Genomic DNA, 16,186 nt, shown 5'->3' with positions numbered 1-16,186 from the left:
TTGCAATCAAATTAATTAACACCAGTGGATCACTGAACTAACAAAACTCTGCTCTTTCCAGGGCATAAGTAAGTTTTACATCTTTGCATGCTGTGCCATGCAGATATAGGAACATTTAAAGCTAGCTTGAGTACAGTACTATGTACTGATGTACACAGCGCTGCCTGACGTGAAGCAAAGTAAATATAACCCAGTGACTTAAAACCCCCATTGTGAACTGTATCTTTTTTTTCCCTACAAATGAAAGAATCTCAGAGCTGACAGCTGAGGAGAAACATTGAGAACAGCAAAGGGAAGAAAACTGCTTTTCTCAGTATGGAGAGGAGTGCTGTAAAACATGGTAATGTGAATTAAAGACCTAAAAGTATTTTGTGTTCTTCATAAAGTTTCAGTTTTGGGCCACAAAGCTATATAAGCAACTTTGTTTTCTGAGACAAAAAAACTCAAAAAACAGGTGAGTTCACAACCCTTACAATCGCTTGGACAAAACTGTATATTAAAAGTTAAAACAAAAGGGGAGACAAATAAAAGTAATTTTTTGAAAAAAAGTGTTTTACCACTTACACAAACACTGATTTGCAGGCCTGCTCTGAACATTTGCATTGGCTGTGGAATTGGACTGTTCAGGTAAGAGCAGAGGACAGAGAGAGCCAGCTGGGAACAGGCTATCATACGAAAGGAAAAGTTTAAAGCAACCACAGGAAAAAAGCCCCCAAAGGAATTTGGGAACTGCACTCAAGATTAGTTCCCAGCAGCCTCCCACAACATTCTCGAGGGGCTTTGAAGAAGGAACCTGGGGCAAAACAGCATGCTTCTTTGTGTCTCTGATGGCTTAACACAAGTTCTGGATAGCCCCTGAGAAGAAGGAGGGAAGTGGACTGGGAATTGCCATAACCCAGAGAAAAATGAGGCCATGGACAGCAAAAAAGTTTTTGTCTTTTCCACACACACACGTACAAGGTTTTTTTTTTTAAATTTGTTTGTTACAAAAGAAAATATTTTACTTCTCAGAAGAGAGAAACCATTGCCCAAAGGAAAAAAATAAGGTGGTGGCCACAACCAATGTCAGAGATGTACACAAAGCTCTCACAGGCTGAAGCAAGACAAAGGGAGGCAATTTTGACCTGACCCCTAGAGCAAATGCAAGAGGTCAGCATCTTTCACCACTTTCAACTTTATAAACAACTTCTCAAAGGATGCCTTTTTCTCTTTTCCTGGGCCTTATCTTGGTTCTCTCCATTACTGTCTGTGCCAGCAAGTATAAGAAAAAACAATTTGTCTTTTCTCTTTCCTCTCTGCCAGTTCCAATATGTTTAATGCCCTGTCCATCTCAAAGAGCATACACACCAGGCAAGGAGGCAGGTGAATTGCTGCAGACAGCACAGATGAAGAAAAGGACACTTTTTCATCACTTTCAATACTCTGTGCTTGGAGTACAGGTGCCAAAGTCGCCTAACAGGAGCCACAGCCCCTGGTCAGCAATTTCATCAGCTTGGAAAAGAGGCACTGGGTGCCATCATGGCTTTGGGGAGATGCCAAGAGCATCCATAAGAGAGTAGCAGAGCATGAGCATGGCGTGGGCAATAAAACAGAGACCTGAAAGGGGAGAAAACTTCTCTGTTCTCAACTCCTGGATGTGATTTTGGACACCAAGCTCCCAGCCAGGAAGAGAGAGCTACTCTTAACATGCAACCTCCACCCTGCAGCCACCACAAGCGAAGCTGAAAGTGACCCCAAGCTGGGACTTGGACAGCACAGAGGCTCAAGACTGCTCTCAAAGCCTTCTCAGAAGGCAGTGGAAGTCTCAAACCAGAACAGTCACCAGAGCTCTTCAGAGTTTCACTGAGCTGGAATACTGCTCATGTCAAAAAGCATCTAATAGTTCAGTATTACATAAATATTAACTTAAAAAGGAAATTAAATATGAATTAACAGCAAAGAGCCTTAAATGTGGAGCTTCAATTCCAGATGCTGAGAATAAACCAAAAGCAACAACAGTTTGTGCAGAGGTCAGAAATTAAAACCAGAGGAAAAATTCAGTGTACTAGTCACTTTTAAAAGCATGACTACAGTAACTTGATCTTTCAATCATTCTTATCAACAACAATGCTAAGAATCACAGTATTACCCCATGTCAAACTGTTCCACTTGCAGACAATACAACCATTATCAAGCATTTGTGACAACAGGAGTATTTTACACATTGACAAATACTTTGATATGCAGCACTGTTTTCCAGAATCACAACTCCCTCTGATCTAACTGGACATTAATTGCTTTTTTGCTGATTTATCTCTGCCTTCTGGACTGATAACACAACTAGCAAATCTGATATCTGACAAGTTGACTCAACCTAATCAGGACAGATCAGCTGTTACCAACGTTGCTATAGGCTGTAATTTGAGGACCTTTAGAGAGTTATCACTTGCTTTGAAAGGCAAGAAACTGTAATTCTGTCAACACTAATCCCAGAAACGTGCATTCAAAGTGGATGTTATTTTTTCTCCAGAAGACGGTAACACTTGTCAAATAAATACCTGAGATAATTGATAATAGGAATTAGAAGTATGTGAGTGACACACTGACAATCAGTCACTCTCATGAAAAAGACGAACCTCACAAGATTCAGAACATAAAGTAAAGAGCACAATCTGTCACCATGAAGCAGGGGTCACTCTGAATGGAGTCAAACAATTGGCAATGCAGTTTCTCAATGTTTACTTCTCTCCCTGTTGCTTGGTGCTAAAGCTGAGTGAATTATTCACTTAGAACAATTTGTTTGATGAATTTTGTCCCTTTTTGCTGCTCAGTGTATGCAGGCAATGGATTCCAATGCCATCAGATTTATTCACTGCTTCACTTTTATTCAAGCTTTCATTTAGTGCTTGATTGAGAGTATTCTAGACTTCCACTGCTGCTCAGACAGCATCCAAGACTAGTCCTTAATGTGTGCAAGTAGCATAGATCCACACCGTTGATGGAATAACACTTACCTACATCAGCAAGGATATAGATTTTAATTTGTTGTTTTTCCAATCCCTCTTTAATTTTGGAAGCCCTTCCAGCAAAAAATACTGATATTTGCTACAAAGTTCTCTTTCTGTGAACAATTTTGCCTACAAGACTCAACGCTTGAATTTTTGCAGAAGAAAAATTACCAAAGAGTGCAAACACAGCCACAAAACACATTAATTAAAAAAAAAATCCAAATATTTTATTTTATTATTTGCTTCATTCCACTAGGAAATAATTTATTTTCATGTAATAAAACTCAGAGGAATTCTGTAAAAATGGATTCCCAATTCACGGAATTCTTTAATGTAACTTAATAGTCACTGAATATGCACAAGTGACTTTGTCATTGCCAGGGCTGCATCTGTCTTGTACAGATAAACTGTTTTTAGAAACTCATACTTAACATTAGAACAAAAAATATGCATTTCTTACTGTATCGCTTTGGTCCATCTTCCAAACAAAATGAAAGTGTTAAGGTTGCATCATCTTCAAAAAATTCAGTTGCAAAGGCATCCCACCAGAGGTTGTCACTATCCTAGGAAGCAACAGATCATTCACTTAACAGAAGGCAAAATGAAAATATGTTCATCTGTTGTAAAAGAAATTCAACAGGATCACACCTAGTTTGGCTTCTTCACCTATGGTTTTGGGGTGCAGATGTCTATATGGCATTTCAAACTAATTTTCCTAGATAAAGTTCTATTTCTAATTTAGAAAAAAACCTGAAGTGTTTAATTTGCTGTACAATAAACTGTCTTCCATTTTATCCAGCATATTAAATATGTGAAAACTTTATTTTTCATTACATTTTTTTTCCAAATGTTAGATATAGTTTTACAAATCAGTTGCAAATAAAGCAATTATGGGTTTTCCCCCCTTTTCTGAGCTGTGTGTCCCAAATGCTTAGTCCTAGTAATGGAAAATGCCTCAGTACTTAATTCTAGAATGCTTCATAACCTCATCATCAGCACAAGATTACAAGAAAGTTATTTAGAAACGAAATATAATGGCCATTCTACTCCAATGCATTTAATATAAATATAATGCTACTTCAGGTTGATTAAATACCAGCTAGTTAATTAAATGTAATTGTTGTGAAAAATCTTTACTTTTAAGTGTGATACAAGAAATAAAAAAAATGTGTGAAGATGACTTGTGCATACTTAGACTTACAGCAATACACATAGCTGGAACATGGCAATTACTGAAATAGTGAGCAATGCAAGACATATACCAACACAGCACTACAGGGAGTTTCTTGACTTTAACAACTGAACCAGGCGTTTTCAGACTGAGATGATCAACAACAGACACCCAACCTCAATGTCTAGTGTCAAAACAAGTGGTCCATCTTGCAAGGGTTTTCACAGAAGTTAGGCAACAAAAAACCCAGCAAATGTTTCATTCAAAAGCTGTGAATATATTTAATAGCTGGCTTAGAAATTTTTGGCTCAGTCTCTTCTGCTGCTTTGAGGCCCCAAGACTGAAATCACTTGTAGCACACAAGGTCAGTAACAAGGCTGGAAATACACTGAGGATGCCCTGGCTGCATCCTCAGAATGCAGAACTCCTCAGAGCCATTCTGTCCCACTCACAGCACCTTCCTTTCCAGTGTGCAAGGCCAGGATAACTCAGCACAGTGAGGCCTGAGTATGTCTTAATGCCTGAGCAATATAGATCTAAGCCAGAAAACATTTGTTTGCTTCACAGGAAAAAAAAATCCTGAGATAAAATGACAATTTAAAAGAAAATATGCATCTATCATACTCATTATGTACACATGCAGAGCAATCTGGAGATTTTAGTTCTGCTGCTGTATTTCCTGATGCTGTTACTTTTGGATTTCACTCCAAAATGTTAAGCAAGGTATACTTCCTGCCTCTCAATTTCACTTTGATTTTTTGTCAAGCATCCAATGGAGAAATGGTAAGGACAGGTTAAACAATCTGGTTCCTTCAAGAGACCCTAGAGAGACTTCTTGTCTGAGTCAGAGCCTGTAATACACTTTCCCTGCCAAGGCTCATCCCACCTGGCAGTGACAGGACCATACAGCCCTGAATTCAGTCACACAAAGAGGTATCAAAGCTGTCCTCACATCTCAGAAATCTGCTGCCACACAGAGCTGTTGTTCTTTGCTGGTGTAAACCTGGTGAGTGCTCCCATGTGCAAGCTCTGCCGTGTGAGTAGCCAAGCAGCCCCAGCAGCAAGCACGAAATACTCAGAGGTGCAAGGGACACGCGCAGGTGTTCAGCACACCTGTGATGGAGCCTGCACCCAGCACAGCCTGGGGCTGCAGCACCACCCCATGCACGAGCACATTGTCCAACAAGCAGCCAGGAGCCACCTCTCTGCCATTTGACTAAAGAGGGGCTGCAGTGCCATTCAACCTTTTGGTCACGGGGAAGGAAGAGCGAAGAATTTCAGCAGTGCCACACACCACATGTGCAGCTCTTGTTAGTGCAGTAGTTGGGTATCACTGGAGATACTCATGCAGCATCCAATGAGATGAGAGCATCACATAGCCAGGATGTAACTGCACATGGGAAAGATGGAGAAGGGCAGGGAAAGTGCAGGCCCTCACCTCAAAACCACATATATCTGCACTCACACTGGCTCCCAAGGAGCCTTGAAAGCAAGGAAAATGTGGAAATGGAATTACTGTGGATTCCCTCCCTGGTAAGATGAAACATCCAGACTCTCTCACAGTTTGAACACAGTCCAAGGTCGTCATCTTAAGCTTTTGCATATTTTAGGCGAGGAAGAAGGAAAAATATAAAATGCAACATGCCACCCTTTGAAAGAGAACCCAACCTTAAAAAAGAGTGTATAAATCCTGTTAACCTTGGAAATACTCTGCTGATTAATTTTCTGCCCCACCCTTGTCACAGGTGGGCCCATCTACACTCAAAGCCAAATGTGAACTAAACCAAATGAGGTGTCCTCAGCCAAACCAAAATAGAATCCAGTTATTTAATTTTTTTTTTTTCTTTTTTTCAGAAAGGGGATGGTGAAGGCAAGGCTGCCCTCAGGCATCTTTAACTTATGCTTTGACAGGTTACGGGGGATTTTGCCAGAGTAATTATTTTTCTATTCAACAATAATGAGAAATTACCATGGCAACCTCCCTTTCACGTAGTGCACTCACATGCTCAAACATTGAAATAATGGCCTAAACATAACCAAAAAAAAATTAATTCTCTAAAAAATATTTTGTATTAAAATAAACTTAAGGAATAGGTCACAGGAGAGACAAGGGCAGAGACAACCAGCAAGTTGGGTCAGAAGTGAAGATGCCATGCTCCGGTGACCAGGTACCCAAGCAGCAAAGCGACTTCTTCCACAACTGTCATTTTTCCCTCTGATCCCCTCCACCCCTGGTATTACTTGTAATTTGAACCATGGCTCAGCTCTGAATAGGGTCTCAAGTAAATGGAATCCTACCGTTTCAATATTTTTTCCTGACTCTGATTTCTTTGGCAAAGGTAATCAGATTTTAAGTACAATGATGTTCCTTTTCCCTCTCCATCTAAAAGTCCCGTATGTTCACTGCGTGATCTGAGAGTCACGCTGGGTTCTTCTTTACACCTTACACACTTACATGATTAAGAGTCTGCAAGCTAAACGAGGCTTTTCCACTTGCCTGTGATAGATCTTGCAACTGGAATATGAGGCCAACTGAGACTATGGCATTTTCTCCAAATTCTTTTATTTTTGTTTAATGATTTGGAAGGCAGAATGGACTGATGTAAAAAGTCAGTACATGAAATCACACTTGAAAGGATGTAGATATCTTGCAGGACAGAACTGGAATTCAAAATTATTTTGATAGTTTGGAGAAATTATCTGAAATGAAGATGAAATTCAATAAAGTGAAGTGAGAAAAGTACAACAACAAAATGGGGGATACTGGCTAAGCAGTACTGTAGAAAATGGTGCAGATCATAAAGCAAACATGTCAGCAATCTTCTTTTTTTTTTTTTTTGCTTTTGGAAATAAGGGAAATGTCTTAGAATACCCTTCCACTCCAGCAAACACATCTCTGGAAAGATTTCAACTGGAATTGTCAGTCCACTTCTGGAGAACTATGGCCAAGTCTGGGTCACCCACTTTTAAAGAAATTAGCTAAGAACCATAGGAATAAATGAATTTAAACACACATGCAAATAAACCAACCTACCCCAAAAGACTCATAGGAAGAAAGGTAGAAGAATCTAGCTGTGTTTTGTATAAGACAGAAGCAGCTCACAGTGAACATGATGACACTCCTCAATTATATGAAAAGATTGCTGTAAAGAAGAGTGAACACTTGTCCTTGGTGGCTAACACAGAAGAAGCAATGATTGGTTCAGTTTGCTGCCTTTGCAGGTTAAGTGGTTTAATACCATTACAGATTTCTAGGTAGTGTTTTGCAGAGGGGAAGGAGCAGCAGAGCACGACTGCTGTGTTCCCAAGGGGAGTGGATACAGGGATCCTGCTGCCCGCGAGCCACCCCTTTACTGCAGCTCCACAGCTCATGCCCAGAGAGCAGCCGAATTTGGTTTCTACCTCACATTACTTTTGGCTGCACATGTGTTACAGGTGTAAATGGTATATTCAAACAGAGTTATGGAAACAAATAAAAAGATTCTGAATACACACACGAAACACATCTGTTCTGAAGTCAGACTTTTTTTAAAATAATCACTTTTTAGGGAAAGCCTGAATTTTAAACATCAGTTTGGCATTGGACAAGGCAAAAATAAAAAGAGAGAGTGCACTTGGGAGTTACATTTTTCTTCTGGCATCTGCAACCCTTCCCTATTGACACTTACTATTTTCAGAACTCTATACATCTACATTCCTGTTGGCAATATATACATGTCGCATATTCTTTTAAGTTAATGTTGCACAAGGAACTTCTGTCTCCCTAAGGAAAGAATAGCATTCCTTCCCTCCTCCTGTTCCAAGCAAATTAAACTACACTTGAGCTTTCACAATTCAGTTCAAGATAAGATTTTGCTATTAAATACATGTGGAAAAACTCCACAGCCATTACAAATTATAAAACTCACAAGTATTAAAAAAAAAAAGTCTGTCATTGAAGCTTATACTCAAAGCACATAGACAAACCATGAAAAATAAAATGTCCAAATACAAGAAACCAATAATTTTCCCCATTAGTTTTAAATTAGACCAATCTTGTCTCTAACATATTTAAGATTCTGATACAAATTGCGCATGAGTAACAAATTATGAGGGACCTACGTACCACAGTTGTGCAGATTTGGAAATTTGAGTACTCATCTGTAGATCTAGTCCTGCAAAGCACAATGGTTTTGTAATCTGACATAGGGTTTTTTGCTATTTGTATATATTCAGTATAGACTACAGATACTGAGTCCTAGATTGGTTTTCCTGAAACAGTATGAACAGAGTGAGAGTGGAATGCTCATAAGTATGGAGGTGATAAACCCATATATGGTTGTCTGTTATACAAGAAGATGCACAATTTTCTTATTTTCCCAGTATCCTTGCTAGGAAAATGTGGTACCCTATAGTCAGTAAAAGTACCTGAAAAAGAGGACCAATCTGGTTAATCAGGGCTGGTTTTTAAGAACCAATTCATTGCTTTTCCATTTGTTGTTCTATCTCATTTATTTTATTTCAAACATAAAGCATATTTTACACAATTAAATATACCTTTAATCTTGCACCTAGTGGTATCTTCCAGAATCTCCATCCCCGTTTCCCTGCCAGGAATGCCCAACTCTATTCTTTCCATTTGTTATTTCACACATATTCACAGTTTTAATGGTGTTGCATTCTTTTATTTCACTTACTAGTATGGCTGGATTCCATCTCTCAAACAATGTGTAGTAAAACTGGCTGAAAGATTTTAAGACTTGGCTTTGGCCATAAGTAGCTTTCTGTTCCATTATACACTTGCAACTTCTTGCCAAAACTCCGCTCAATGCCCAAAACATATCAGCCTCTTCAGCCCACTTAATAATTAATTAAACTATTGTTTACATTCCACTTAGGAACTTATCTTCAATTGTACAGTAAAGAAAAAACCACCAAGTTCCTGTTTTATTGAAAAGGCAGAATATAGTCATGCAACAGATCCCCACAGCAATACCTCCTCAGAGAGACTGACTGAGGTGCAAAATGGGGCAACATCTCTGTTTCTCATGTAAATCTAGAGTAGGTTTAAAAATACAAAGGAATTCCAGGGAAAGGCCCATAACAGGGAGTTACTCTTACAGATTCACTGGAAATGCCTAGTATATCAAGGATTCTATTTTTATTGCCTATAAATCAGTACACTATCAGACAACAGAAAATCAAACATTAATTATTTTATTTCACATAAAAGTGGGAGGGAAAAAGAAAAAGAAGAAAAGGAGAGAGGCTTTGCAAAATACACAAATTGATTTATGCCGTTTTCCTCTTGTACTCTGAACCCAGGCAGGCGAGAATCAGCATAATTTTGGCAAGAACATGTAATGGCACTGGTCATATAACTCAGCTTTGCAGATATACTGCTTTGAGATAGTGTCACTTACATGTCACAAATAGCAAGTCCCACATTGGGGAATTCAGATTAACTGAAATATGCTGAAATAAGGACAACAAATACTTTTCTTGTGTTCAGGATGAAGGTTGACCCCTTCCACTAACATATGCCCAAATTAGATAGCATTTGTTAGTGTATTTGTGGGAAATACTCACAGGGGTGGCAAACAGCAAGACCAGTCTACACACAGCTATAAAAGAACAGTTATTCCACTACATCTAAGCCACCCAATTTTTCCATCTACACAGATGTTACATGTATAACAATTTGGATATCCTTTTAAAATTGCAGTGCTTAAAATTATAGAGATTTTTAACTTAAGTTGTCAGGAAAGGATGAGACAGAGACATACCCGGTTTAGTCTAGTAACAGAATCAGAGGAGAATGCCTGGTATAAAACCTATTATTTGTCAGTCTTTAAATTTTACTGGAGCTTGTGGACAAAAGAGAAATGAATTCTTAAATATCTGCTCTGTGCATGTTTGACTATTCACCTGCAGCAGACAGGAGATTGCAGTTTAATACTTGTCTGTAAGCTGTAGAGAGCAGAAGGAGTTAACTTATGAAATGTGTCATTTCACTGGCTTCTTTAATTTGAATTCATTATTTCCATTCCTGAAACTTGTGCACAAGAATGGATAGAAGAAAGAAAGGGGGGAAAAGAGCAGTGAAGCTGAGCTTAAGACACTCCACTACCAATTCCTTATTGCCAGTGTGGCATCATCCTTGAGATTTCACAGCAATATCATCACTGACCAGCAGAAGATGCTCTTTTTTCCTTTTAAAATATAAGGGATAAGATTGCACTTGGTCTCTAAGGATAAGACCTATATTCCAGCTGTGAGAACAAAAAGACTGGGCATTAACAACCAAATTGTGCAGTTTTTAGCAGAAATATACACTTCCACCCACAGCAGAGTACCTGTTAGCACTTGCTATAGCTACAGTGCATACTAAATCCATATTCAAAATTGTTTTAAATTTGAGTCCTTTTTTGAATAGGCATGAAAATATCTCTAGCTGGCTGGAAACAGTAATAGATTTCCTTAGCAGTATTCTCAATCCATGATCATTGCAGACAAATCACAGACCTGAGTTTTGTGTTTATCAAAAATGAACCACAGTTATGTTTCTCTGTTCTGCCAGAGAATACCTCACAGCCTCTGCCTTTGAGAACAGTTTAGAGAGATGGAATATTAAGTGTGTCTATTATCTACTATACTACCGTCAGCCATACAAATGTTCTTATTTTATTCTGACATTTTGACCTGGTTTCTTTTTTACCTTGTTTACTTCCATCTCTATGAGTAAATGGAAGCTGCTGTGCCATCTATCCGAATGAAAAGGCAATAACTAGTATTGCCATGAGTGAATATAGAGCATCAAATATTATGTGTCACTAGGGCACAGAAAAAAACTCATATTCCCAGCAATATTAGTAAATGAGTCTCTCTAGGTCTATCTATCCAACTGCACCAACTCCCAAGGCTCTAAAATTTAGTGAACACAAATCCCTTTATCATTTATTACAGTCAAAATAAAATTATTACTGACAACATACTACATTGGAGCATGATGAAGACAGTCCTTGACATCTGCATTCCACACTGGACTCTCCCCACCTCTTTGATTACTGAAGCCTCACAAAAGCACCATGTGTATTGGAGACAGGTACAAAGCTGGGACCTTCAGAGGTCCCTGATTCTGAAGAACTATAATCTAAACTATGATCTAATAGACTGTACTTTGAGAGGTCATAAATGGCTTTTCAGCTAAGTTAAAAAACTTATTCTGCTATGTATTGTTCCTTATTCTTGTGCGAATCTGGTGATCCAGGCAGGAAAGGGAATAGTTTGTAGGTAACACAAACCATCCTTCCAGTTCCATTCTGGAGTCTTGCAGAAGTATCAAATAGTGAAAGGGCTAGATAATGCAGCTACAAAGAGTTGATTTTATCATAAGGAAAGATTAGATGGATTGAAAAGACATATAGGTGAGGAGATAAAAATCTCTACACACACAAAGAAAGCCTGAGAGGGATTATTTACAAGGGCACATATTGATGGGACAAGGGGAAATGGCTCTGAACTGAGACAGCAGGTTTCAATTAGCAGTGTGAGGGTAATGAGGCACTGACACAGGTTGGCCAGAGAAGCTGTGGATGCCCCATCCCTAGCAGTGTTCAAGACCAGGCTGGCTGGAGCTCTGAGCAACCTGGTCTAGTGGAAGGTGCCCCTGTCCTTGGCAGGGGATTTGGAAGCAAATGATCTAATTTAAGGTCCCCTCCAACCCAGACCACTGTACACAGCTCTAGCACAACTCTACCCTACAGGACTTTGAGAAAACTCTTGCTAAGACTCAGCAAGAGACTTTTAAAATTAAGGATATGCTTAAATGTTTTGCCGAGCTGAGATCCATCCATGCTTTTGGTAGTCTGCAAGTCTAATTAACTCAAAATTATGACTTCCTATTAGGCTTTGCAACCAGGTAAGAGCATATCAAAATCATGGACAGCTCTAACCAAAGAGCTGTTATTTCTTGGAAAGGTATAGGCAGTGGACAAGAGCAGGTATATTATATGTGCCTTTTCCTATGGAGGACAGGAAATCTCATGCACAAAAGCTTAATTTAGCAACAAATAGCCAGAAAAAGACAAAACAATTAAGAAAGAAGTAGTGAAGAAACCATTCTTGTTAAATTTTACAACCATATCTACACTTTAAATTATATATTGCTGCATTTAATTGTTTAATAATATAACTGTGGTTTAGTAATATAACTGTGGTTTGGGGTGTCAAGGTATCACCCAAAGAAATTGTAAAAGCACTGCATTAATTCCAGACAGTTCAGAGAAGTAACCATTACGGCACCTTACAGAAATTTTGGCAAGAAGCAATGGTAAAGCACAAATGTGAGTTCCTTGTTATGTATAGGTAAGAGAAAAACCCCTCTATATCTTTGCTACATAAACTGTGCATATTTTTAAGAAAAAAAAACCCTCACTGTGGTAATTAACAAATAATTACAAATGAGTTACAGTGACTTGCAAATTATGTCCCTTAAAATTTCATTCACGTATTTTATTCAACACATATCAGAAGCCCCATTCTTGTGATCATTTTAAAGAATTACTTCTTTAGTATAGCAAAACTACATTCCAAGTTAATTCCTGTGTGCATTCTGTACTTATAAGTAATAGTAATCACAGACATTTTTGTCAGCTGGTGATGTCCCTCTATCCACAAATATCATCTGTGTTAAATGCGTTTCAGAATCTAATTTTTACTTAAGAGAGAGGTAAGAAAAAATATAGAGTTGAGATATTATTAAGTCTATATTTTAGACTCTACTTGTTCTAGTTTTCCACACTACAGCATAGTATCATCTTCAGTGGCCATTTGAACCACTAATCAGCTGCAGTTATCAGATGCTCAGGTATTTGAAAATAATACAGCTACATTCATGGTTTGTAGTTTTTAAATATATAAACACATGTGCATTCAGACTTAATCAAACATTAAGGCAGAGATTTTCAAATTAAAAGACTTAATTAAAAGACTTATGCATTCATTTTCCATTAAATTAAGTGGAAATCAGATGTTGGAATATTCTATGCAAGGCTCCAAATCCCAGCATGGAACTTGTTACATTTGCTGAATCAAAGCTAGAGGGTGACAACAGGGCTGGGATTCATCTCACCCCAAGACAGTTGTCTAAATTCATGTGAGATAAAAAGCCTCCTGCAGATCTCTGTCTCTTCACTGTCTGTAGAGGGAGCCTAGAGAATGGTTCAGTCTAGCCATGTAACTTTTTTAGGGATAAAGGTAGGTAAGATAAATCCTATTCTATATATCTTCTAAGAATTTAAAAGTGAGGAAGAAAACTGGTTGAGGCTTTGAGAGCTTAGTGAAGGACAAAAATACGTGAAAATCTGGGTGAAACAACTGTATCTACTTTGTCTAGATTTTTACAGTCTTGGCAGGAAAACCTATAAATGATGTTCAAGTTTTTTGCTCACAATCCTCAAAGATGTCCAGGCTGCCAGGTTCCTGCTGTTTCATATAAAAAGCTCCAAGTGGCAGACAGAAGTTGGAGAACTGGTTAAAGACTTCTGCCAGTATGAAATACTTCAAATGAAGAAGATGTGATTATTTGCCTGGCTTCCTAACTTTACTCCCCGGCTAGCAACAGCTGCAAATAAAGGCCCTCAAGTCCTGTTTTTTTATCTCATACTGTATTTGGATACAAAATTCCTGTACAAAATACAATTAAATTGGACACAGAATTGCTCATATATATCTTCCTACGTCCTGGGTAATCTGAAATATAGGGAAATCCTAGGTCAAGGCAACCCATATCAAATAGTGATATTTCTCATGCTTTATCCTGCCAGATCACTCAGTGGCTCCATTTCTGTGGTGTAGCACATAACAGGCATTACAGCCTGGCCTGATTAATGAGGGAACACTAATCAGCAGTTCAGGTTGCTTTGACAAAGTGAGGATGAGTTGGGCTCCAGACATTGCATATTCTCAGTGTACACAATGATTTGCAAGTTTTGGTGGTGAGAAGCACAAGGTACTTTCTAAACTGACATTTGCATTTACGAATTAAAATTCTGATTCAAATGGAGATGTCTGAATCACCTGCTTGCCATGAAAAATCTACTCAGAACCAAAACTTTTACTGTTATTGCTGCTATAATATCGTAGAACAGTGTAACAGATCACTGACAAGGCTGTTACGGCTGCTAAATCAAAGGATATACTGTACTGAAAGAAATAGAGAGAGAATGAAGCACAGAGGTTGTGATAACAGACTGGGTTTGTGTGTTTGTTTTAATTATTAACTTTAAATTTTCACTTCAAAAGAAAAGGCAGAATTTATGCATGCCAAGAAGTGCTCTCTTTCAAAACTCGCTCTTCACTGAGCAAAGTAAGTAAAGCTACCTTCTAAATGGCATCTCTTATCTTGTCAACCTCATTTAAAGTAAAAAGGCATCAATAATAATAATAAAATTGCATCTTGGTGAACAATTTCTTTACAGAAGCCAGCTACTACATACTGTAACAAATTAAAAACTCCAAAAGTCTATGCAGGTCCCCAGAGAAATGCTATTTAATAAAGCAAACACTGATATTGAATGTGACAGAATTCCATTTGCTTCAGAATCCCATCCAACTGAGTTTGGCTGCAGCTGAAGCAATTAGAGAAAGCTGTGATTTAATGATTATGCTAAAACCCTAGACAAACAAAGCTCTCACCTACCAAGTGGCCACTTAGCTGTATCACTACCACTAGTATGTATAAAAAATCCTTGCAGGATTTCATTTGCTGTCAGTCAACTGGTAACAAGATGAGCAATTATTTACTAAAAATGTCTATTTACTAGCTACCCTACTGCTTAAACATGAAAAATGTATAAATCTAAATTTAAAAAAAGTAAGCAAAGCAAAGTGTGAGCTACATATGTCACAGAAAGCACCCACTGAGGTCATCTTTGTACTGAGACTTGATATGATCCAGTTGAAAGTCGTAACAGGTAGTAATTTTTTAAAAAATACATCTTTATGTTGTGTATGATAATCTACTGGGGCCTCACCTCTGGATCTGTAAACATTTAATGAAATTTTAAACATCTTTTCATTACAACAACATGCTCCTATGAACTACAAGCAATCACTTCAGACTCGGTGGACCTGTGAAATCAGTAAAAGTGATTCACTTAAGGTTTCTCAGTTTGCCAGAAGTGGTATTTGGCCTTTCCTGTTTTCTAATGCCATCAAAATTTCTCTGTGTAAAGTTGCATGACATATAGAAGTATGAAAAAGTGACAATTTGGAAAACTTGCTTACGGAAAACTTGCTTACAGAAAACTTGTGAATTTGCTTGGAAACTTGGATCTTTCTTGGTGTGCTCCTGCCAGCCAGCAAGCTTCATTGCAAAAAAATGACTAATGACCTTCCTGATTTTACATTTTCACATTAGTCAAAGAGCCAAGTAAGTGACACCTTGGACTGCTGATGTAGACTTTTACCCTCAGTGCCTGCCAGGTGAAGGCATCTCCTGACTAAGAGCAAGAAAAGCTTTGAAAAAGCAGTTTCCTTCCTCCCCAGCTAAGGAATAGGATCTAGGGACATGGTGCATCTACAGCCTAAAAAAACCTACCAGTGTTGATACTAAATGTTTAAAACCAGAAAGAATATGAATCTGTGAGAAAGCTCAAACGCACAGAAAACTATTTTAAGAAAGAAAACAGTTTTGCATAACATGGATAAGTATGGACAAAGTTGCTGCAGAGAAGACTGAAATAACTTAAAGAGCTCACAAAAGTGCACCTATAGAGCAGCTCAGACCTATTTCCAAAAATCTAAATCCTCATATATTAACATTAAAATATACTATAAATATTACAGTATATTATAAATAAAATATATATGATGGACATACCATTGTTTCTCTGTTTTGTTACAGTTGTGCATTTCTAACTAAAACATACAATGGTTATATTCAGAACCCTATTTTTTTCCTAATTACAATGTGTTCCCCTAGAGTGCCATAAACCCAGAACATCTACAGTTTCAGAGCCTTCCTAAAAGATTTGTGTTCATACTA

General features: G+C 38.1%; 1 protein-coding gene across 10 annotated transcripts in view; it reads right to left on the bottom strand.

The window, feature by feature from the left end:
- Positions 1-16,186, bottom strand: part of LDB2 (LIM domain binding 2) — a 217,263-nt gene that overhangs the window by 139,359 nt on the left and 61,718 nt on the right. For all 10 annotated transcript variants that reach the window (XM_042779288.1, XM_033060839.2, XM_042779289.1 and 7 more), the window contains exon 2: positions 3,448-3,550. In XM_042779288.1, coding sequence (XP_042635222.1) covers positions 3,448-3,550 — 103 coding nt within the window. The remainder of the gene's footprint in view (positions 1-3,447; positions 3,551-16,186) is intronic.

Source organism: Catharus ustulatus, chromosome 5 (assembly GCF_009819885.2).
Source record: "Catharus ustulatus isolate bCatUst1 chromosome 5, bCatUst1.pri.v2, whole genome shotgun sequence".
Taxonomy (NCBI): domain Eukaryota; kingdom Metazoa; phylum Chordata; class Aves; order Passeriformes; family Turdidae; genus Catharus; species Catharus ustulatus.
The sequence above is the reverse complement of the archived record's forward strand: the minus strand, read 5'-3'. Positions and strand labels throughout refer to the sequence as shown.